The following is a 23,395-nucleotide window of genomic DNA, read 5'->3' on the forward strand; positions in this document are numbered from 1 at the left end:
GTAGTTTACCAAAAACGATACCATTCAAATCTTATAAACTACAATGAAAAATCTTCCAAGTCACCCCCTTAATTACGTTTTTTTACAATAATTCCACGTATTCGACGTTTTCCTTCCTGATACCGACATAATTAAGACCCGACCTTCTGTATGTCTTTATCTAACAGTACAACCAAAACCCAACTTTTCTTGAGAATTTCTTTTTCTTGTTCGAAATTCAAATACCCATATTTTTATTCGATATATAAACATCAACTCACTACAAGAAAAAAGCTAAACGACAACGGATAAAATCCGTTGTCGTAGACACTGTTAAAACTGTTGTAATTGGCAGTGTTGTTGAAAGTGTGTTCTACGACAACGGTTTTTAACTGTTGTAGAAACTCAGATTAGCGACGGTTTCCGAAATTAGCGACCGTTTATACCGTCGCTATGTCGCGACAAATAACAACTAATCGTCGCTAAAATTAGCGACTGTTTTCTATATTCCGTCGCAAAATAGCAACAGTCTAAATTTACCGTCGCGAATATGAGCGACAGAATAAGCTATATCGTCGCTTAAAAAGCGAAAGATAAGATAAATACCGTCGCTAATGAGCGATGGGATTATTAACAACATCGTCGGTAATTAGCGACGGTTAGAGCTCAATCCGTCGCTACGGTTTAAATGCATTAAAAAAAATTAATTTTATATTTAGACGAATCTGAAAAAAACAACTTTTAAAATCTTTTTAAGCTAATAATCATAATTAACAGATAGAAATTTAAGAAAAATGAAATCATAACAAACAGAAATAAATTTAACTTAAACATAAATCGTGAAAAAAAAAAATACAAATAAANCGTCGCTATTTGCGACGGTTATCAATATCTGTCGCCAAAAAGCGACAGTGTTTCACGAACCGTCGCTATTTACGACTGTTTAAGAATAACCGTTACCATTTTTAAATCGGCGACGGTTTTATAAACACCGTCGCTAAATTAAATCGGCGACCGAAGGAGCAAAACCGTCGCAAAAGTTAGAATAAAGCGACGGTTTTTGCTTAAACCGTCGCTATTTTTAACAACGGNATTATCAATATCTGTCGCCAAAAAGCGGCAGTGTTTCACGAACCGTCGCTATTTACGACGGTTTAAGAATAACCGTTACTATTTTTAAATCGGCGACGGTATTATAAACACCGTCGCTAAATTAAATCGACGACCGAAGGAGCAAAACCGTCGCAAAAGTTAGAATAAAGCGACGGTTTTTGCTTAAACCGTCGCTATTTTCAACAACGGCTCCCTAAAGCCGTTGTCATTTCTAAAAAAAAACACACTAATCCACAACGGTTTTCGTGAACGGTTTTCTAAAAACCGTTGTCGTTGACCCCCAAAAACACGCTAAAAGACAACGGTTCTTTTTGGGGGTCAACGACAACGGTTTTTAGAAAACCGTTGTCGTTTGCTGCTTTTTAACAACGGTTTTCACTAAAACCGTTGTTAAAAGCAAAAGACAACGGTTTTTTGAAAAAACCGTTGTCTTTTGAGTGTAGTTGAATGCATATTTTGTAGTAGTGACTCTTCGATTCCTCAGACAAAACTTTACCATAAAATCAAACTCCACAAACGTAAAAAAATCATCCCGTTTCATGCACTAAGCTGTTGTGTGTTCGGATTTAGCTAGTTTCTGCCAGCGCCATGGATGTGATGAAGAAAGAACATCTTGTGCTGATCACTGCTTTGTTTCCTGCAAAGTATAATATTCAAATCTTTGATCTAGACTAGACGTGACATATTTTTTGACAAAACATTTTTTTATACGTTATAATTTAATTTTTTCCCCAAGAAACCTTTTTTGTCTGTTTTCCAAATCAGATCGATTATTTATTTTATTGAATGTGGGGGATGAATGCTCATCGGATGGAAACTGTGAGGGGGGGATTGTATTGCTTTTCATGCACAGCATCGTTTTCGGGGTCAAAATGTGTTAGATCAACACACCTCATAAGAAAAATTTACATCATCTATTGAGAAGGTGGAGTGGTTAGAAGGCATCAACCGATAAGAAAATCAGAGAAATCAAAATTTTCAATGGCCGGAGGTAACACTCGATTTATTTCCGCATATAGTTTTTTCATGTTCATGTATAAGTAAAAACATGATTTTGAGAAAAATCTATAACAGTTCCAACTTCACACGCAGACTCAAGCTATGGTCGATCAGCTTACTGATCTTCAAGCAAAGGTATACCATAGATAATCGGTTAATATATTCTACAAGTTATACACATACTAGGATTCCATGCATGCCTTAGCTTCGAATGATGGGCCATCATCATCATCATCATTATTATTATGACCATTAAAGAATTTTAGCGGATTTGGATTTGAAATTCATGGTTCATTCTTAAAAAAAAAGGATTTGATAATTTTATAACTCTCTCATTTGGGCATGGGGATTTGCATATTTGTCCTCCACGATTAGGACAAAGTGTTGTTTTAACCAATTTCCACTCTTGGTTATATAATTATTATGATAATGACATGACTAATTTAAGTTACATCATACGCATGCATGGATTTAATTAGTATATATATGTACATATATACTGCATATCCAGTCATCTACTCGGAGCACAGATATGAGCATCTGTCTTTCAGCGTTGATCATCTATTAGATGTTATGAAATATATCAAAATTATACATCAAATAGATGAGTATCACCTTAGCTGTGCTCACATAAATACTCATAGTCAAACTTTTGCGTGTATGTATGTATGCATTCCACAGGGGTGGGCTCCAGTCCGGTCATTATTTTTTAATTATTATTTGTATTATATATATATGTAATTGTGGCTTAGGTTAATTTTTTTTTAATTAGCCATAGACTCGGTCCATGTAATTTTCTGAAATATATTAGTGTACACTTGGTCCAACCCATTTTCTTAAATATATTTGTGTGATTTGTGGCAATTTATTTTATAAAAAAAAAATTCAAAGAAATCCAAAGCTATGGAACCAATCACATACATGCCTTTCTTGTTATCATTTTCCCACATAGGTTTTTTCCACTTGCTTTAAAAGTTCAATTTTTATCTTTATTTTAGTGTTTCTTTACACTATATTTTGTTGCTTTTGAACGGACAATTGTGGATTTCTAAATAGAAATAATTTTGAAGTGAACTTTCTGATTTTTTTTTTTTAATGATTTCATATAGTTTAATTCTATGATTTTCTATGTCATTTTTGCATTTTCTTAATTGAAAAATGAAAATGATGTGTCGTGTGTGTTTTCAAGTGTTAACTTTTTGGGTTATAATTAAATTTCGTTGGTTTCATTTAGATTTCTATGTCAGCAATTTAATTTTTGCATTTTCGAAGCTCATTTTTTTTATTTTATAGGAAATGAGGTATTTTTTAATAGCTCATGTTTCAAGTTTTTCATGGTGTACGTGTTGTACTACTTAAAACATCATATTTTTCTTTCTATGTATACCGTGAGGATATCGATTGGATGGAAACATTTAATATATTAATTATATACGTAAAACTTATATTTTTTACAACCACGTACCTACATATATAAATAAATAATGTTTGTTAGTCGTCGTGCTAATTTTTTCCATAATAATAAAAGAAAATCTTAGAAACTGACTCAATGAAAGACAGATTCGTTAATTCTATAAGTAGACCAAACTTCCGAATTACTCAAACGATGCCTGATTTAGCCAGTCATCCAATAATTTGTTCCATTTTTTTATGTCCGCAAAAGATACCTTTAGACTAATTTTATGCAACTTATAGTCAAGACTTTCGCCCACTGCCCACGTGAATTTCCTGATAAAATATGCGATCTTGAAAGATTTTAGCCAAAGAGTATAGATTTCCATTAAAGGAATATATTCTTGTAAAGGGTAGTTTGGTAAATTAAACATATTTGTGAATGTAAAACTCTCTAATATGGATCATGTTAACCACTCATATGTCATCCACTAGCTATACATACCGGGGTAACACAAATTTAATAATTAAACTACTAGTGCACTGACTTATATAATATTTTTTTATAATTGATTTGGTTTATAATTAAATGAGGATCAAAATATAGTTATAAGAAATAGTGAGAGACTACACTGCAATTTGTATATATAAATTAAAAAATAAATAGAAAAAGAAAAGAATAAAAAAATGACCCGGTAAGAATTGAACACATAACTTAATGACTAAGAAACAGAAACTCTATCCACTGAGTTACATATAACTTGCATTAAGATTTTTATTTTTTATTAATATATATAATTATTAAAACAGACAATAACATCAAAAGTTAATTACTCTAAATGTCTCAAACTTAATAATATAATATAGATAGTATATAGATATTTTTTTTTGAGAATCACTTAAAATAAATCAGTACTCTTAACTACATTAATCAATCACAAGGGAAATGATCCTTCAACCCACATCATAGTTGAAGTATTAGATAAGACAAATTGCGCAAGACCGCGCGCCAATTTGTTCGCACTTCTACACAAAAACTATCAAACATAAAGTATATCAAAACATAGTTGTCTTCAGGGCCTACATATTCCTAAAATATAATGCCATCTTCAATGTTAATAAATGAATGTCACAGCTTCTACATTGAAAATTTTGAATTCCCACTGATCCCTTCAAAGAGGAATTTAATTAAGAATTTCTCACATTTTCCTTTGCTACATACATGCATATATCAATTAGGGTTTCTTCCTTTCCCGTTTCCCTATGAAATTAACGATGGTCCCCCCATCTTAAGCAAACCCCTAAAACTTAAAAAATAATTTACGGATAAAATGAATAGCATTTTGGAGTTAATAATTGGCTCGTACATCTTGGTCCCCATGCATGCATGCATGTTTTTTTTTTTGTGATTAACTTAATGAGAAAATTAATAAATCCCTTAATTTTGGACCACTTTTGGAACAAAACAACTAGGGTTAACAGCTCAAGTTGTACGAAATATAATATATTTCTTTCTCATTTACCTAAGATAAAATTGTTCTATAATATAATCATCAAACATAAATTTTATGGGCTCTAATAATTTTCAAATATTAAGAAATTAAGAATGGACCACCATTCATTGGTTATATATGAATAATTTAACTAATTATCTTTTATAAATTAGAAGAGGGCAGGGTATTGGGAAATGTTTTCAACTTGATTGAGCTCTTTCCATCTGAATTTCAAGTGTTTGCACGTACTATTTAGTGATCTTAAATTAGTTACACTCAACTATTTACATCATTCGTTAAGGTGATCATTTATTTCCATCTATAACAGGTCATGATGATGACTCGTTCGTATGAGCGACGTCTGCATACTTAGATCCAATACTCTCGTATCCCTCTCAATTTTGATAATTTTCAGGAGGTGATGATTTTATTTGGCTACATCAATAATTAAAAATATTTTGTAATTTTATGTGAATTTGTTTTAAATTTATTTAATGTGATATTAGTTTATTAATTATATCTTTTGGAGTAAACTATATGTATATAGCACTCTGGCCTATATAAAACATAGTATTACGTACATAGGGACAGGAGTATTGAATTGAGTATACTGTCAATTCAAATTTAAAGTAAAAACCTTGAAGTTCAAGGTATGAATTATATATATTACTATTACGTACGGATGAACAATATAAATATAAAAGTAATTGAACTTAAGAAGGATATACATTAGTAGTAGTTTAATTTCTTTTAAATAATTTTTCTAATATTTTATATATTAATATTAACATCAGTAACTTTCTACTTTACTAGATTAATAAATAGTTCAAGGTAAGATGAAAGAGATCAATAACTCTAGCTTTCTTAATTTTTTTAAGTAAAGTTTATTTCATCCAAATTAAGTTGTATAGAACTCATAAAGCATATTCGAACACATTTACGGTGGTATAATTTTGTTCAGAGATGTTTTTGCTGATAGTTTAACAAGGCCAATCAATCCTTTAATTGGACAAACCCATGACATTCAAATCCAACCAATTAAAGGGTTTGAATGGAGTGATTTGGACTTGAGGATGAATTTCAAATTTATAGATTTCAAATATTTTGTTCGTCAAATATCTTGTTTTGATGAATATTGAAATTTCACAGTGGATTTTAAATCCACTACTTCGAAATATGTTATTTAGTTGCAAATTTTAAAATTTTGAATATTATTCTACATATATTTTGAAATTTAAAATATTATTATGTAATGACAAAATAACCATGTCTAATTCAAAATAACATAAAATTTAAGTTTTATTTAATTTAAATTTGACAAAATGAAATAGAATCTTTTGGCGGAGGAATAACTAGAAATACAATAAAATATTGATACGTTTTTAAAAAGCAAATATATATCATATTGACATTAACTTAAAAATATAAAATACATTAAATATTTGAGTTTTTATTTTAAAACAATCAAATCCATCCATATCCATCCAAGCAGCCCTTAGGGTAATTTTAGATAAACAAACGCTTATATGTAACTTTCTAACAAAATGGTTTTTTAAATAATTTTTGAAAAAGCAATTTTATATTTGAATGAGTGTAAAAAGTTTTTTTAATGTGAAAAATATGAGAGAACAAATTCAAAAATCCGCGTTCTTCGGCTTCTTGATTTTGGTTCCTTGAAATATCTTTAAAATTATAGATGGTAACCAACCATCACTATTTACACATATTTTTTAAAGAGAATTTTTCGCTCTTGTACATCAAACACACTTCTATATTTAGTTAAATTATTAAATAATGAAACTCAGGCACATCCATTGAGTTAGAGTTGGGGGGATTTGTAACAATTAATTCTCAAACTCGATAACTCGTCTCAAACTTGAGATATTAACACCAAATAAGCTATAAGCTATCTATAATTCTCCATTTTTACAAAGTAGTATTCGTCATACTTGATGTAATAGTGATTGTGATTTCAAATAAAATAAATAATAAATAAATATACGACCATTAAAAAGGCCATACCAACAATTATTTTGACAGAAAAGCAGCTTTAATTTTAATTTCTTTTTTTTTTTTTTTAAATACGGGCAATCTCCATCCAACATTCAATTATCAACCTCCAACATCATTTTTTCTGAGTTCCTAAAACCTTTTAATGTAATAAAGTGACGAACGCACAGGAGCATGAAGAGAAGGGAGTAGAATATTAATTAAGTACACATTTATAACTAGTTGCCACCATATATATATATATAAGCAAAACAGACTGGCATGGCTGGTTTTTATTATTAGATTATATATTTAATTAACTTTATCTAAAGTACATTCAATTATATAACGAATACAAGTTAATTACAGCGAAAACGAGAGATTAAACATAAAACAAAATTAATTGTTAATGTTACGTTAATGATTGAGAAATATGGTCATGATATTATTTGATTTAAATGATGAATATCATCTTTATTTTCTTCGCTTTCCTTGGATCTGTGCCTATATTTAAAGTTTTCATTACACTCCAAAAACCAAGATTGGCAATAAAAAAAATTTCTTTTGGCCTACATTTTCTTATTAGGGTTCAAAGATAGCTGAATCTATTCTATCTGTTTCATAAAGGTTGCTCTGTGCCATTTAGAAATTAGCTTGGTATGTCAAATTCTACCCCATTAATTTTTGTCGTGTCACTTTTTAGTTTTAGCTGTATAGACTTTTTCATAAATTTCACAAGTCAATAAACTTCTCCCCGTGTTTTCTTCACCAGAAGGGCTTAATTACCCTGATATTTTCTACCCCCTCCTCTTCGTCTTTTTCCTGACTTTTCTCGACTGCTTAGACCACGTTTCTTTTTGTTTATCCACCGTCAGTTTCCTTTCAAAACACATTCTTTTCGGAAAACAACCATAAGTACCCTTAGCTTCTCCTTAAAACACATGAATGCCGAATGCTTTTCGAATTAAATTCTAAAATTCGGTTAATGGTAAGATTTAAGTTCTTTGTAACCTCAACTCTGTTCCTTCCATTTCTTTTTGGGGTTTAGTTCACCTCACGACTTTTCTAAGATTTGTCCACTTCTTCATGTTGGACGTACATTGTCGCAACAGTTTACGAACAAATGTTGGATTTTTTGGCTGTTGTGTGGTTTCCTACTTTTCTAAGCAGTAATTCATTGGAGAATTCTTTTATGGGCTGACATTTCAATTCTGATTCTTAATCATGTATCGAAAAGATTTTAAAAAGTTATCATGGTTTCAATTATATTTATTCTCTCTTCTTCTTGGTGTTTTATAAATACAAGTTTTAGTATGAATTTCTTGATTCTAACTAGAAGAAATATGACCAATTTTTCGTCATGTTAGCAGGTTTTATGGAAGGAAATGAAATTTTTCGGATTTATTTATGAGATCTAGTCAATGATTTGTATCATATAAATCTATTGTGCCGTTTTTTTTTGTTATTAGTGTAATAGAAACGTTTTTTCTTATAAAATATTAGATTTCTTCAATTTTGTTGTTTAATATGATTTTTTTGATTTCTCAAAATTGTGAGTTTTATATTTGGATTTGATGGTAGAAATTTCAAAATAATGGGTTTGTAAGAACTTATGTATTTTTTTATTTTTTATTTTATGTTTCTACATAATTAAAGTAATCGACACATACTTGCAACTCACTAGATTTCTCAATCTAGTTTGAGCTTTATTTCAAGCCTTTTAGTGGGGTGTTTGATAGGGGTGATAAGGTGGGTTTATTTTTTTTAACTCATCTTATCCCTCGTTTGGTACGCGTGATTATTTAACCAAGTCAATCTCTCCTATAAATGATTAGGTTTATATTAGGTAGGTTAAAATAATATCTCCACACCCCCTAGGATTATTTATCCTACTCTTAATCCTTCCTATTTTTCCAATTTTACCCTTCTTCTAAATTCAAACTCACCACCACTTTCTTTCACCGACCGTCCACGGGCAACATCCGCCAAAGGCCGACCACCGCCGCTGGCAACCGTCGGCCAACGCCGGCCGCCACCGACCATCTCCGCCGACCACCGCCGTTGCTTCCGGCCGCCGCCGACCATCTCCGCTGACCGCCGCTGGCGCTTCCGGCCGTCCACGCCAGCCGCCGAAAAACCTCCGCCGACCCCGACCACCGCCGTCGTCTCCTGCCGACCGCCGTCGCCGCCTCTGCCTGACCGCCGCCGCCGGAGTGAAAAAAGAAAAACAAAAAAAAGGCAATTTTGTCATTTCATCAAAATATTCAAAATTATCCCACATTTAAAAATCATACCAAACATAATACAATTTTACATTATATATTATATTTCTATCACAATCATTTCTTTTATCATTTACATACTAATCATTAGTTTATTTTATCCTCCAAACCAAACGCAACCTTAGGGAAATGGGTTTATGAATTATATATCGGATTTATTATTTTTATTTCAATTCTGTTATTTATTGTACTTATTGCACCAAATAGAAATACATTCATTTATGAGATATTTATGATTTAAAATGAAATAAATTAATATTCATATTTTATATTAAAGACACGAAACGCTTATGTAAATTTACTAGTAGGCAAATAAATGAGGGCCTTTATTTTAGGCATCACATCGTACGAATTGTTCCAAACCTGTGGCTCAAAACCAGACATTAACGACTGCACCACCCCACGTCCAACCGCAACTCGACAACGCAGTTCACCCCAAGCACCCCACCCCTTCCCCCTCTACCTCTTTTTCCTTTTCCACTTCGTTTGGCTATATTTTATGTATGTATGTGTCTACATTCAGTTCATATATGACACACACACACACAAAGATCAAGAAAGAAAATAAATAAAGAAAGATCCCTATATGCTTTAAGGAACATCATTTGCCCTTGTCTTTGAACTACACCAAAGTAGAAACCACCATGTAAATAGTAATGATCCCCATCTATGGAATCCCTTCACTGGTTTTTTGTATGTGGGATTGAGTCGGATGCATAAAATAGGAGGACCATTCTATATCACTAACAAAAATCTAGGGTTTTGTGTTTCATAACTTCATAGATCGGCAGCTGCTCAGTTTCTGCCCATCTTTTTGGTTGGTTATATACTTTTCGGAGAAAAATAAGCAGTGTAATTATAATTAAGAGATGGGAAGAGGTAGGGTTCAGTTGAAGAGAATCGAAAACAAGATTAGCAGGCAAGTCACCTTCTCTAAGAGGAGGTCTGGTTTGCTTAAAAAGGCTAATGAAATTTCTGTTCTTTGTGATGCTGAGGTTGCTTTGATTGTTTTCTCTTCCAAAGGGAAGCTGTTTGAGTACTCTACTGATTCCAGGTATGTTTTTTCGCAGATCCCATTTCAAGATAGTTAATTAGCTAGCTTCTCTTCATATTTTACACCAAAAAAGGAGAAGAAAAAATAGTTATCATCGAGAGACCTACCAAATCGAATCGAGAATTATCTGGCTCTTAATCAGATAATTTCATTGACAGACGAAATGTGATTTTTTTTCACTTGTTTTAATTTCATGTACGTCATGTGACAAGTTCTCAAGTAATCGCATCTGCCCACAATCTTGTTTCTTGGTGTGAACAATGTTTTCTGTTTTTTTTTTCTTTTCATAATTTCTCCGAGGTATATATAAAAATGGAGTTCTCTCTTTTGAACAATTCTGCTTTTGTTCTCGTCTGCTGTTTTAAAGTTGCTTTGTTTTTTAGAGGCAGGATTAAGAAATCCCGTCAATAAATTGTACATAATCTAAGAAGACATTAAATTAATTAATATCCATCCATATATTTTAAGGTAGTGATCGATGAAACAGTACATACATATACTGCAAATCATGTGGTCTTTTTAGTAATATGACACATATATTCATTTTTTATGATTCTCAAGATTTTGAATTCGGGTGCCCAAAATTCACGCTTTCTCATTTTTCTTGGGCTAATAATGTGCTAAGTTTGGTTAATATATAGCAACTGTAAAGATTTTGATTAAATTTAATTTACATGAGATCTATTCCTTGACAGTACTGGGATATTGGCTAGCTAGCTTCTGATCAGTCTACTTAACAGTACTAAGTCTTTGAAATTAATGTATTAGATTATTTATATACGCGACAGATCAGTCAAGCTGTCAGACTCGTACATTTTACGTACGTGTGTCTTTCTTTGAAGTGTTTAATCATTTTACAAACTCTATAGAAAATATATATAATGGTGTTTAATTTGTGTAGAAAAGATAATATCACGCAAGGGTTCCAGAGGTTCGAAAATTCACAGACATGAAAATGGTTTCTTTAACAAACAGGTTCAATTACATGTAATTGGTACCTATCATGTAATTGTACTTATTAAGGTTGCAGCGGCAAATATGGCATCAGTTTCTACTAAGGTTACCTGAGTCTTGATTTGTTTGTTTGTTATTATTTTAGGTTGATCAGATGCATCGATCTTTGTGTGTCTTTGTTATTTTAAGTTCAAAACTTCACTTTGATCTTTATATTTCAGCATGGAAAGAATCATTGAACGATATGAGAGACGCTCGTACGCTGATAACAAAATTTTGACTGTGAGTCTACCCGAGGTATATGTGTACTAAATCAGATTTCTAGGTGGTGTTTCATTTATTTCTTGATCGTTTTGGTTTGATTATCAAGGAAAATTGGAGTTCTGAGTATCCAAAACTTGTGGCTCGGATTGAAGTTCTGCAAAGGAACATGAGGTACAGCTTTCATATATATAACCTTAACATTGGATCTGTACATGGCAGTTTCTATTATTCCATAATATTAAAATATTTGACTGGAGACCGTGGAATTGTTTAGCTTTAAGCGTACTTTCAAGAGCTATTGAACAAAATTTTCAAGTGGATCGCGCGCTGCGGAATTAATTTATATATAGTTTTATATTGACGTTGTAGCAACTACATGGGTGAATCTTTAGACCCTCTTAGCTTTAGAAAGCTCCGGAGTTTGGAACAACAGCTTGACAATGCTCTCAAGCGTGTACGTACGAAGAAGGTAAGGTACATTTGAATCGAATCGAATCACATACGGCATTTATGTGAGTATACAAATGATATATGTAATTATTATATTTTAGCATCATATGAATATTATTTGTTATGTTCAAAATGCGTGCGCAGAACCAGCTGATGAACGAGTCCATTTCTCAGCTTCAAAAGAAGGTAACACCAGCTACACTGTAATATCTGGTGTTTGATTTCATTTCTCAGCTGGTGTATATTTATCTATGACTATTGATTGATGTCAAGAATATTGTATATATATCGTGAGAGCAACTCTAGCTTCAAGATATATGGTGGAAAATAAAGTATTACGAGAATTCTAGCCAATTGGTCAATTTAATTTGATGGTGGTGTATTTTATATCTGATCAAAATCAAATTTTTAATATTGGGTTCAAGTTTATTTTTCGAAAAATAAAATGACAAAGTAGTGGAGTGTGAAGAAGGATGTTTTCTTCAAAGATTCCATCTCTACTACTTAGGGTTCTAAGATTATATAAAATCTTGGAATTTTTCATTGGGGAATTTATGACAGGAGAGATCGCTGCAAGATCAAAACAACGTACTAAAAAAGAAGGTGAATTTTTTTCTTTCTTTCTTTCTTCTTCAATTCCTTAATTTCTTCACATGAAAAAAATTGTAGTTTATTCAAGTACTTGTTAAAACAGCTGAAAGAAGAGGAGAAACATGAAAGAGCAGTAGAGGTGGAAGGGGAACAAGATTCTTCTGCTCTTGCTCTATCTTCAGAAACCTTGATGCCTCCTCGTGAATTGCATACAATTTTGCCTTCTCTCACCATTAGGTATTTATTATATACGCCTTTTTAAAAACTGCCCCTAAAATATTTCGTTAAATATATAATTTCCTAGATCATTTATCCAACCTAGTTTCTGAGCTTTTTAGGTTGACTGTTTTACACATTTCTGGTTTTTAAATATATATATTTTTTTTCAGAGGCGAGCCGCGGCAGTCGACAGAAGATGCAAATAAAATTCAGACTGCAAATTCCAACACCCTTATTCCGCCGTGGCTCCTCCGCCACGTGAACCAACAATAAAGATCCCGGTGGATCACTTCTAATAAATTTTATTAATTTATTGTGATATCGAAGCAGTTGCCCTAGTCTTGTTGTGGCATGCCATTTCCATTTGGATGAAAATAATTTTTGTTCATTGGAAAAAGAAAAGAAATCTGTTGAACATGTAAGAGAACCATTCGAGCCCAATGTTGCAACTGTTTGAATTTTTTTTTATAAATAAAATGCAGCTATATTAAATATTTTTTAAATTTGTACAGATAATTTATTAAACCCATTTTTATGATATTTTCTCATTGAACGAAAAAGATTACTTTTTTAAATTCAAAAATGATATTTTTTGTGAAATTCAAGTGGTGTCACAAAGTCGGACTACTAATAATGTCAAGCTTTATGTATTGTATAGATAGATAAATAGGAGTGGGCAAAGGCCTATCTGGTTCGGTTTTAAGTAATTATAGTTTGTTTTTTCGGTCAACGGTTTTTTGAAATTTCTAATCGGATAACCAAATCATTTTATTAAGGTCTAGTTTGATTTTATAGTATTACAGTTTGATTTATAAAGTTTTATAAACAAATTCAATTAATTCATTATGTATCATTCAAAAATTTATAAAATAATCATTAAAATTCATTATATATGATTTTCGTTCGGGTTTTCAAGGTTACAATTATATAGTTCAGTCTTATTTCAGTTTTTGTAATAAGGTTAAGTTATTTAAATTTTGTTATCATAGATTTTCTAATTGTATGAGTTATAAGATAAACTATTTTTAAATATATATAAATATTCTTGAACCATTCTTTAGTAAATTATAATTAGTTTTACAAATTTAATGAATATAACAATATATAAATAAAAATACATAAATATATATTTGAATTATTAAAATTATAATTAGTTACTAATAGTCTGAATATATGTTAAATTAAAAACATCTTAAGTTTTGGCAATGAAAAAACAATATCGAGATGTTTCACGGTCCATTTGCCAATTTCATGTATTTGTAGGACTCTAGCCGTTGGACAAGTCAAACCGCTTATCGTTCTATCAGAAGTTCAAGCTGCATATATAATCAAAAGTTCATAACTTGATTTTGTCTCTAATCGGACCGCTTTATCGAAAAAGTGTACAGAGTCAGACCATTCAACTCTAATCCGTCAGACATTAAAAAATCATGATAGTACAACAACCCAAGTTGTTCAATGTTATCAGATATAATGTCATGCACAATATCCTACTAACTCTCAATTGACTGAAAATTTTCCTCAAATGTCAATAGTCAATCAACTTTTTAGAAACTAAAAAGCCAAAGTTATAAAAAACAAAGAAGCGTTAAATGAGCATTTAATGCATTATAGAATGAAAAGAAAATTGACAATACCAATATGTCGAGAGATAGTACATATGATCGTTGAATTTTTTTTCCGACCGTTGTAAGACTTTGGTATAAATATGCAGATTAAGAACTTCAAAGACACTAACACAAGATTCAAGCATTCACAATCAGCAATATACAAGAACTCGAGTAAACTGATTATTCACATATTCATCCACTCAATAGCACACGCTGAATTTACTTATCAGATAATTTCATGATCAAATTATACTACATTCTAACTTTAGTCGTCCAAGCTATCATTTATAATATTTTTGTAATTACATTTGTATGAACCAGAGGGTTCTACAGACAAACCAGACATTTGTATCTTCGTTGTGGTGCATGTTATTAAAAGTTTTGATTTAGGCTAGTCAAATGTGTTTATACAAAAATTGTATAAATCAAAGTCTTTTAGTGATATCTCTTTTAAATGAAAAAAAAAGGTTACATAAGAATTGTTAATATCTGAAATCCATAACATCTTTGTGTTCTTTAAATTTCACAGTATTTACTTATTATTAACTTTAATTCACCTCTAACTGCATTGATTATATATTATATAATTAGTCTAGCAGGATTGTTTCCTCACTTAAAATCATTTTAATGGTCTGGTCAAGTCTAATTACCATTCAAGAAAAGCTTTAATATCTAAAAATTGTTAAAACTAGCTCAGTTTTGTAAAATATTTTAACAAAGTTTATTAACCCCTTCTAAACTATGTTCCGATCACAACATAAATTAGAGTGGGTCTCGTGTGAGACCGTCTCACGGATCTTAATATGTGAGACGGGTCAACCCTACCCATATTCACAATAAAAAGTAATACTCTTAGCATAAAAAGTAATACTTTTTCATTGATGACCCAAATAAGAGATCCGTCTCACAAATACGACCCGTGAGACCGTCTCACACAAGTTTTTGCCCATAAATTATTTGTTTACTTAAAGTACATTTAAATGCTCGGCCAGGCAAATTAATATTATTATGATATAAATTGATAGGTACTAAAAACAATAACGTGGACAAACCTTCATTCTAATTAAAGACTTCAACATAGAAATTTGTCTCTCGATCGATGCTTACTATTGGAACAATTGATAAATCCCTTTTTTTTATTTATTTTTTGATTTCTTATTCTAAGGGAAGGGAGGTCTCGATCTTGGGATCTATTACAAAGAGAAAGGTGAGCTTTAGGGCAAACAACCCAAGCTCAAATCCCTTTATTTTTATTCATATAGAGTGACGATATTAAAATTAAACTTTAAAATTGCACTGAAGTCAATCGACGATTGTGGAAAATTGTGTGTGTAAAGAAAAAGGAAGCTTCCACTGTGATTTTGAATAATGCTGCCACTGTTCGGGTAGTTGGTCATTGGTCATTTTCCAAAGTAAAACGCGTTTTGTTTCCATTAAACAAATCATCCCCTTAAAATATTCGTTTTTTTTACGGTTAGTCAACATGAAAATTCAGGTATAAAAAGAGATAAAGATGATGTAGGTGATCGATCGAGTTCTATTCTATGCGTTTGAGCTACCTCCGTAGTTTCCAAATTCCTCGGATTCCCAGGTTAGTTTCCATTTTAAAAGTTTCAGAAACCAATTTTTTTTCGTTCGACGGAGATGTTTTCGTGTGATGTTCGCTGAAACCTTTTGAGGGTTGTGATTCTTGGGTCTTTCTGTTTTTTGTCTTGATTGAATCGATGGAAAAAGACCGAACCCATCTGAAATAAAAGTTGTTGGGCGTCATTTATTAAAGAAAGTTCCCATTTTTATATCCTGTGTCAGAATTATGTGGCTCTGTTTTAAACTCCATATACCTCGCGGACGTAGTTGATCAAAAGGAAATGCCGATTATTGATTTTGAATTATTTGGTTTGTGGAGCTAAATTCAGTCAAATATTGTTGAATAATAGATTAGAAAAGTGCATATGTTGCTAAAGCTTGCCGCCCCTTTCAATATGAAAGTGCATATTTTGTTCAGATCAATCTCCATGGCCTCGGTTAGCAATAGCAACGGGAAGAAACTTATTAAAATTGATGTTAGCGCCGATACTGTGTGCCCATGGTGCTTTGTGGGGAAAAAGAATCTTGACAAAGCTATAGATTTATCCAATGATAGCTACAATTTTGAGGTATAAATGAGTAATGTTTTGTTTTTAACTTTCTTTTTGTTGTTTGCTTCCTATTTTTTACTCAATTATCATAATTTCTGTGTTGCAGATCAAGTGGCATCCCTTCTTACTTATGCCATCTGCACCCAAGGAAGGCGTCAATAAGAAGGAATTTTACCGCAATAAGTTTGGGTCTCGAGCTGAACAGATTGAAGCTCGGATGTCGGAGGTTCCTTTTTGTTTCTTGGCACCCCTTTATCTTATACAGTATAAGGAGAGGTTTTTTCGCGTTTGACATACAGCTCAATAAGTATCAGAAAATTTAAGTCGTTTTGTTTTGGCAGATTTTCAAGGGGCTTGGGATGGACTATGACATGTCTGGACTTACGTAAGTTGCTCTTAACTCGGTGGAGTTAATTTGACATGGTGATATCCTTTTTAAATCGGTGAAGTTGCTCTATGAGTGTTAGGAGAGATAATTTGTTGATGACCGAGTCTCAGTCGTTTTATAAAAAACTATAGTGGATGGCAATGATATAACTAAATCTGTTAATATGTACGATAGTTCACCGATATTTCACGTATAGCACTTGGATCTTATAACAATTTTCAAACCTGATTTAAAAAAAATATCAAACTCTTGGTTTTGTCTTCAAGTATTTCGTCGAACGGGGCCACATTGTTCATGAATTCAGAATCTAGCCACTTCATCTTTTTGTCAGTTTTTATTAATCGAGCAGCCAAGGCTTTAGAGTAAAAAGGTGCTCTGGATGTTTCTCATTTTTTCTCGGATACACAGAGGAAATTCTTTCGACAGCCATAGGCTACTGTATTTTGCCGGACAACAAGGGCATGATAAACAACATAAACTCGCAGAGGAACTGAGCAGTGGCTATTTCACACAGGGAAAGTACATCGGCGACAAGTGAGTAGAGTTGCTAGTAGTTTTATTTTGTTAGAATCACTTTAGAAAATGATGATGTGGATCTGAATAATCTTTAATCTTTGTTTTATCTGTTGGAAACTAGCATGATTGTGTTTTTCCATTGCATCTGCAGGAACTTTCTTGTAGAGTCTGCTGAAAAGGTTGGAGTTGAAGGGGCAGCCGAGTTTCTTGAAGATCCAAACAATGGAGTCAAGGAGGTAATATCTCCAAACAAGAAAACTATCCCCTTCTGCTGTGTTCTTTTTCCCATACCAAAGTGTATGCCATTTTGTTTTTTCTTGAAGGTTAATGAAGATTTGAAGCGCTACTCGTCCCATATAAATGGTGTTCCACATTTTGTTGTAAGCCACGTTTAAGCATCTAGTGTTAATTTTGAATGTTACAAAAACGTTAATCTTGTTGATATTCTTGATAGATAAACGGCAAGCACCAGTTGAGTGGCGGTCAGCCGCCTGAGGCCTTCCTCAAAGTATTTCAAGTGGCTGCAAAGGAGAGCTCCTAGTTTCTTTGAAGAGGAAAACGAGGTTGTCTTGCTGACGGCTGATCCATGCTCTCTCCCTCTTTTTCTTTTTATTGCACAAGGAGTCAATAATAAAATTTCATGTAGATATCATCTCAAGTACCTACCTGATCGTAGTTTTATCAAGTGTGGTCGTGTCGTTCAAATCCATATGCAGTACGTTATGAATAAACTCGTTCGCTTCATTATACACACACTTGTTACGTGATACGGATGTTCATCAAATTTGATCTGGGTTGTAGATATCAAAATGTTTGATTTGAGATTAAACTTCTATTTCAGATTATTTAGATAATAACAATTTGGGTCTTTGATTTAAAAAGTGAAATATGCATATAATTCGATTCGATCAACATACTGGAGCCAGAAACTAAATCTTGCAGGCTCTGATCGATCATATCAGTAATGCACTTTAAAACGTGAGAAAATATATATTTGGAAGCAGCAAAAAGAAAAATTCATCGGGACGATTTTGTACTGCTCAAATCGTCCAACAAAGCACAATAGTTGGCATTTAAACTTGAAAATATCCACTCGTTAGAAGAGAAATGATTCTTCAAACTAAAATGACAACTACGTTGCAACAATCAGTAAACTTTCCTCGAAGAGATGAACAATTCTGGCCTATTTCGCATTCAAAACATGTTTGGTGAAAATGGTGGTAAAAACCAGATCATGATTGATTCGAGCTGAACTTCACATTCGAGCAATTAAATAATATCCCCGACATGGCCATTTTCGCCCATGCCCCATCACAGTTGCATCATGCATGTGTGCGCTCAAAAACAAAATATGGCCGCAAGAAATAAGTAAAGCCCCAAAAGTCATGTTAGCGTTAGATTCATTCGACACCTCTTCTTATGAACGCTTAAGCTAAAACCTTAAAAAATATAAGAAACGCAAGTGGAAGAACATTCAAATGCAAATAATTGTCAATGTTATGCTCATTCATCAATATAAAGACAACACTTGTAATAAGAGTTTATTTACAACTTCTTCACTGGGTTATTTTTTTCTTTTATGAGTTGGTGTCGGTTTCATCCACAAGAACTTCTGGGATACCCTAAGGGGACTCATCAAATGCCATTACCTAGGAAATCAAAGGAGGAAAACATCCAGAATTAGAATGAGATCTTGGTGAAGTCAAGCCACAAGATTTTGCTGTTCAACTTACTAATTACCAGGCGTACATAACATAGCACAACTCTAGTAAAGAGACACACACGATTCAACGTAATGGTAGATGTATTTTCTCCCTATTGAATTTGATGTCCTAGAAATACAGGTGGACATAGCACGCAACACAACAAAATTTCTGCATGATTAGGCCATAAAATAAGCAATATTCAAAATATAATTCTCAGAGGGCTCAAACTCAATTAGTCTTTTTTAATTCAAAAAACAATCATTTCCCGTTCATATAAGCTGAAATTATCTTCATATATATGTGGTATGAAATGTTTCCTAAAACTAAGTTGGCTAACAAATCATATAAACATGCATGATAATATGAAAAATATTGATCTAATTTCTTAAAATATTTTGTAATTTCCAACACTAACGTCAGAAAGGATCTCAAGCTTGTCTCTGTTTGTATTTTCTTCAACACAAGAAATGCAAACAAGATCATGCGTGTCATTATAAATTTTTTTATGAAGTACAAAAAACAAAATTCCCAGAGAAAAGTGGAGCTAAAGAATTGAAGCCAGCATGATCCTTTCTAGTTATTAAACAACTAAACAAGATTAGCAGAAGTAATGAAATAAGTCCATTCAAGAAAACATTTGTACAATAACAATGAAAAATAAAAAAAGATGGACAAACTGTTTGTGAAGAGTCAAGTTTCAAGTCATGTCAAGTGAACTAACTTGCTACATTTTAACAAACTGTGCAGTGTGCATAACTTTGATTAAGAGAGATGATCCTACATCATGTAAAAGTCTATGGTAAACAGGAAGAATTCAAGAGCCGTGCAGAACTAAGCACACAAAGGAGAAAATAGTAACACTAAACATATGATAAAGTTCAGAATTTACCATGCCACAGACTGGGCAGTTGTCACTTCTTTCCATCCACTCGTATATACAGCCAAGATGAAAATGGTGAGAACAACTTGTCATTATTTTTGGGTTCTCTTTGGTATATTCTGCACAAGAGGATGCATAAGAATAAGAAAAACAAAAACTTGCAATAAAACACAAATGAGTTTAATCTGTACACAAACTCAACCCAATACGAGCAAAATATTTTGAACTCTGCAGAGGAATCCATGATTGTTCATGTTCCACATNTTTAAGAAGAATAAGAAAAACAAAAAACTTGCAATAAAACACAAATGAGTTTAATCTGTACCATAAAAAACAAACTCAACCCCATACGAGCAAAATATTTTGAACTCTGCAGAGGAATCCATGATTGTTCATGGTCCACATTTAAAAACACAACTTTGTCACTAATGTTAACCCCCCCCCCCCCAAAAAAAAAAAAAAAAGCACGTTTAAGAAGAAAAATTATGAATAGTTAAATAAATTTCACATACTAACACCATTCACAGGATAGGAGCATCCTAAGATTCTACCTACTATTTGTTATTCTTGAATGATAATGCCACATCAAATATTTTATGCATGAGGAACAGGATTCTATCAGTAATTGCAGAGAGCATATGTCAGAAGTAGTTTTACCGCCTACCTTCAAGACATGTTGGACAGACATCTTCATCATCTGAAGAAGTATAAATATGAGCAAATCCACTTGTTGTTTTGGCAGTTGAGAGCTTCAGCAATAATTTTGAATTATAGTCCTTTGATCCATCTTCACATGTAAATTCATTCCATTTATTCTTTTTGCTCATGGACTCAGCCTCTTCATCAACTTCACTATTTCTTAGTGGTTCGGTTTCTTGATCATGCGAATGACTCGAGCCTTTTTCCCTTCGGGAGACTAGTCCATCACGCTGCAACCGGAAGTATCTTGGATCTGCGTCATATGGTAAAGGTCTTGGAGGAGAACGATACATATCAGCTAAAGAGTTATCAAGTGATGTAATAGAACTAAAAGAGCCAGTCGCCAGAGTGGATGAAGGTAAGGCATGTTCATCTCCTCTATGAAACAGTGAGGCATACTGCATAAGTAAATTTTTTTATCAAGAGAGGACTAATGACATATGATAAATTTCAGTAGCCTATGCAGGACATGATTTCGTTAAACAGAAAGCTTCATGCAAAATGTTTTCGTTATAGAGAAAGGAGAAATCACTATCCCAATTTCAGAAGCATTGGCAAAGCAAGAGGGGAGCGCAGAGGCTTGTCATACAATATCTCTCTTAAATTTCACCACTCTAAATTTTTGAGATCTACTTCCTATGTCGAAGAATAATTCAGTAGCAAGTTTGTATAACCAACTTAATCTAGCTGAAAACTAAATGCGAAGTTTTAATTCATTTTATGATGTTTACGTAAATGCGGTTTTTTAAAAATCATATTGGTAATTTAATGAATATTTCTTTTTGCTTTCTGAAGCAAATATTTTTTAAAATAGATATCACACCATGTAAGAATATGTTGAACTATGTACATTTTTTTTAAAATTTTATACTATAGTTATTAGATTAAGATATTATATAATAATCGAGTTATTTTGGGAATGGTGAGAAGTTGAACAGAAATTGATGATTTAATAAAAAAATTGTGAGGTGTGATGGAAATGTATATTTTTGAGAGGTGTGATGGAAATGTATATTTTTGAGAGAACAAGGTGAAAATATGTTGCTTTTATTTCTGGAAAATGTAACCAAACATGGCCAAAATTTTTGAAGATTAAACATCATTTGTAAACTAGGAGATCATACTGAACAAATGTAATGCATACTGTCACCGGAGATGCTTAGTGTGAGCAATCAGAATTATATAATTGAATAAAGATTAAAACATCAGAGAATCTAAATCAAAACATAAAAATCAAAGCTTACCACATGTAAGAAGTTCTGAACAAAGCATCGAAGGCATATACAGTTCCTATACAGAGAGCTGTTTGGATTATGGAAAAATTCACAATCATCTCGCAAACAGCAACAAGCAGCGCCCATTATCGCCAACCTCGGATTAATTAAACCCCTGGAAATTCCTGTTCCCCCCCAGGATTTTCGCACAAAACCTGAATCAGGCCATAGAAACCTTAAAAGATCAAAAGTGATGGCGAAGAAATAACCTAAAAGGCTAAACAATAACAGAAGACCCCCGAACTCAGAAAATATGAATTAGCTTTGTGAACCAGCGAGAGACAACCCAAATGCCCCCCTTGTTGTTTTCTAGTCTGAGAGGCCTCAAGCAACTGAAATTAATATGTTATCACCTGCGAGATCAAAACAGAACAGATACGATCAGTAATCGAAAGCAAACAAATAAATGAAGATGGCCCAGATACAAATTAGTTGTTAAATGCATAAATTTTTATAATCAAGCTGCACTGAAGTCAACATCAAATCATCAACCACGCACCGACATAAACACAATAGGGAATCAAGAAAGCAAACAAACAGTCGTGAAAAGCTCTGAAATGTCCACTTTCTTCAAAATCAAGCAAGGAAGAATCACTAAATTCTCAAATCTTTCAACAACGACTATCTAATTCTCGGAATACCCACAAAATTTGGACTTGATTGTTCAAACCCATTACAGATTACACACTAGGCCAATTCCCACCCGACACTTGTGGGGGGAAAACATGATAAACACAGGACAAAATTAAAAAGTAGAAGTACCTAGCTTACTGANTTATTGAAAGACAATCTATTTATGGGTTTGTGATCGGGGACAGGATAGTTAGTATGGTTATAAATTTCATTCTTTCGATTATTGAAATATTGAGTTATTATAGTGCATCTTCATGTTCCATTTCTTTCAGGAATGTATAAGAACAATGGTTACCTTATTGTTTCTTGCAATGGAGTAGTGAGTTTTTCCCGGCATTGCTTGATCACTATTTTTATGCAGATGGCTTTTAATTTTCTCAATTGTATCTTGTTCTAATCCAAGTTCAATACGATTGAGTTGCTGTTAACAATCACTTTCTATCAATAGTTCATATTTGACGTTGATCATTTCATTTCATCGAGGGACGAAGTTATAATACAAATACAGATAGTTGAACTAGGATCATTCTACGAGTTGCCACCAGTTAGTTGATCAAATTTCTCATAGTATCACCGTCAGGTTGGCTTTAATGATGTCGGTGTGTAGAATTTTCATCAGATTCTTCCTCTTATTAATTATAATGGGCTACCACTGGAGATTCAGAAGCTATGATGTAGGGTAAATTTTAGTTCTCTGAAACTCACTTCCCCAATAGAAGAAAAAATCGGTAGAAAAGTTATGATCAACCTTCCTTCTGAGGCGAAACGGCAC

The 23,395-nt window shown here is 32.6% G+C and overlaps 3 protein-coding genes across 7 annotated transcripts; 2 read left to right on the forward strand and 1 right to left on the reverse strand.

Moving 5' to 3' along the window:
• The first annotated feature begins 9,395 nt into the window (after positions 1–9,395).
• LOC140964130 (agamous-like MADS-box protein FUL-L) lies at positions 9,396–13,181 on the forward strand. 2 transcript variants are annotated; one of them, XM_073423667.1, is made up of 8 exons: positions 9,396–10,301; positions 11,477–11,537; positions 11,626–11,690; positions 11,889–11,988; positions 12,114–12,155; positions 12,531–12,572; positions 12,664–12,797; positions 12,950–13,181. In XM_073423667.1, exons 1-8 carry the CDS (start codon positions 10,117–10,119, stop codon positions 13,050–13,052), a joined length of 732 nt encoding a protein of 243 aa, XP_073279768.1. In that variant the 5' UTR covers positions 9,396–10,116; the 3' UTR covers positions 13,053–13,181. The 2 variants fall into 2 exon arrangements, with proteins under 2 accessions (XP_073279768.1, XP_073279767.1); XM_073423666.1 differs by having other exon boundaries at positions 9,401–10,301; positions 11,477–11,552.
• Positions 13,182–15,776: 2,595 nt separating this feature from the next.
• Positions 15,777–18,180, forward strand: LOC140963717 (uncharacterized). Its single transcript, XM_073423097.1, has 8 exons — positions 15,777–15,980; positions 16,395–16,545; positions 16,634–16,753; positions 16,869–16,912; positions 17,324–17,449; positions 17,583–17,667; positions 17,755–17,811; positions 17,886–18,180. The coding sequence occupies exons 1-8, from the start codon at positions 15,934–15,936 to the stop codon at positions 17,970–17,972; spliced, it is 717 nt and encodes a 238-aa protein (XP_073279198.1). The 5' UTR covers positions 15,777–15,933; the 3' UTR covers positions 17,973–18,180.
• Positions 18,181–18,894: 714 nt separating this feature from the next.
• LOC140963738 (E3 ubiquitin-protein ligase At3g02290-like) lies at positions 18,895–22,730 on the reverse strand. 4 transcript variants are annotated; one of them, XM_073423122.1, is made up of 6 exons: positions 22,490–22,730; positions 22,235–22,343; positions 21,961–22,145; positions 20,682–21,114; positions 20,027–20,136; positions 18,895–19,080 (listed from the first exon to the last, which is right to left on the reverse strand). In XM_073423122.1, the coding sequence occupies exons 3-6, from the start codon at positions 22,075–22,077 to the stop codon at positions 19,054–19,056; spliced, it is 687 nt and encodes a 228-aa protein (XP_073279223.1). In that variant the 5' UTR covers positions 22,078–22,145; positions 22,235–22,343; positions 22,490–22,730; the 3' UTR covers positions 18,895–19,053. The 4 variants fall into 4 exon arrangements, with proteins under 4 accessions (XP_073279223.1, XP_073279221.1, XP_073279222.1 ...); XM_073423120.1 differs by having other exon boundaries at positions 21,961–22,343; XM_073423121.1 differs by having other exon boundaries at positions 22,235–22,730.
• Between the last annotated feature and the right edge of the window lie 665 nt (positions 22,731–23,395).

This window comes from Primulina huaijiensis, chromosome 18 (assembly GCF_012295235.1).
Source record: "Primulina huaijiensis isolate GDHJ02 chromosome 18, ASM1229523v2, whole genome shotgun sequence".
NCBI classification, from domain to species: domain Eukaryota; kingdom Viridiplantae; phylum Streptophyta; class Magnoliopsida; order Lamiales; family Gesneriaceae; genus Primulina; species Primulina huaijiensis.

Excerpts from the sequence above, each read along its gene's own strand:
- LOC140964130 (XM_073423666.1), top strand. The coding sequence starts at position 10,117 with ATGGGAAGAGGTAGGGTTCAGTTGAAGAGAATCGAAAACAAGATTAGC. Across the intron at positions 12,156-12,530 it reads TTTCTCAGCTTCAAAAGAAG|GAGAGATCGCTGCAAGATCA; the intron begins GTAACACCAGCT and ends AATTTATGACAG. Across the intron at positions 12,573-12,663 it reads ACAACGTACTAAAAAAGAAG|CTGAAAGAAGAGGAGAAACA; the intron begins GTGAATTTTTTT and ends TTGTTAAAACAG.
- LOC140963717 (XM_073423097.1), top strand. The coding sequence starts at position 15,934 with ATGCGTTTGAGCTACCTCCGTAGTTTCCAAATTCCTCGGATTCCCAG. Across the intron at positions 17,450-17,582 it reads GGAAAGTACATCGGCGACAA|GAACTTTCTTGTAGAGTCTG; the intron begins GTGAGTAGAGTT and ends TTGCATCTGCAG. Across the intron at positions 17,812-17,885 it reads ATGGTGTTCCACATTTTGTT|ATAAACGGCAAGCACCAGTT; the intron begins GTAAGCCACGTT and ends TATTCTTGATAG.
- LOC140963738 (XM_073423122.1), bottom strand. The coding sequence starts at position 22,077 with ATGGGCGCTGCTTGTTGCTGTTTGCGAGATGATTGTGAATTTTTCCAT. Across the intron at positions 20,137-20,681 it reads CTGTCCAACATGTCTTGAAG|AATATACCAAAGAGAACCCA; the intron begins GTAGGCGGTAAA and ends CCTCTTGTGCAG. Across the intron at positions 19,081-20,026 it reads ACTGCCCAGTCTGTGGCATG|GTAATGGCATTTGATGAGTC; the intron begins GTAAATTCTGAA and ends TTGATTTCCTAG.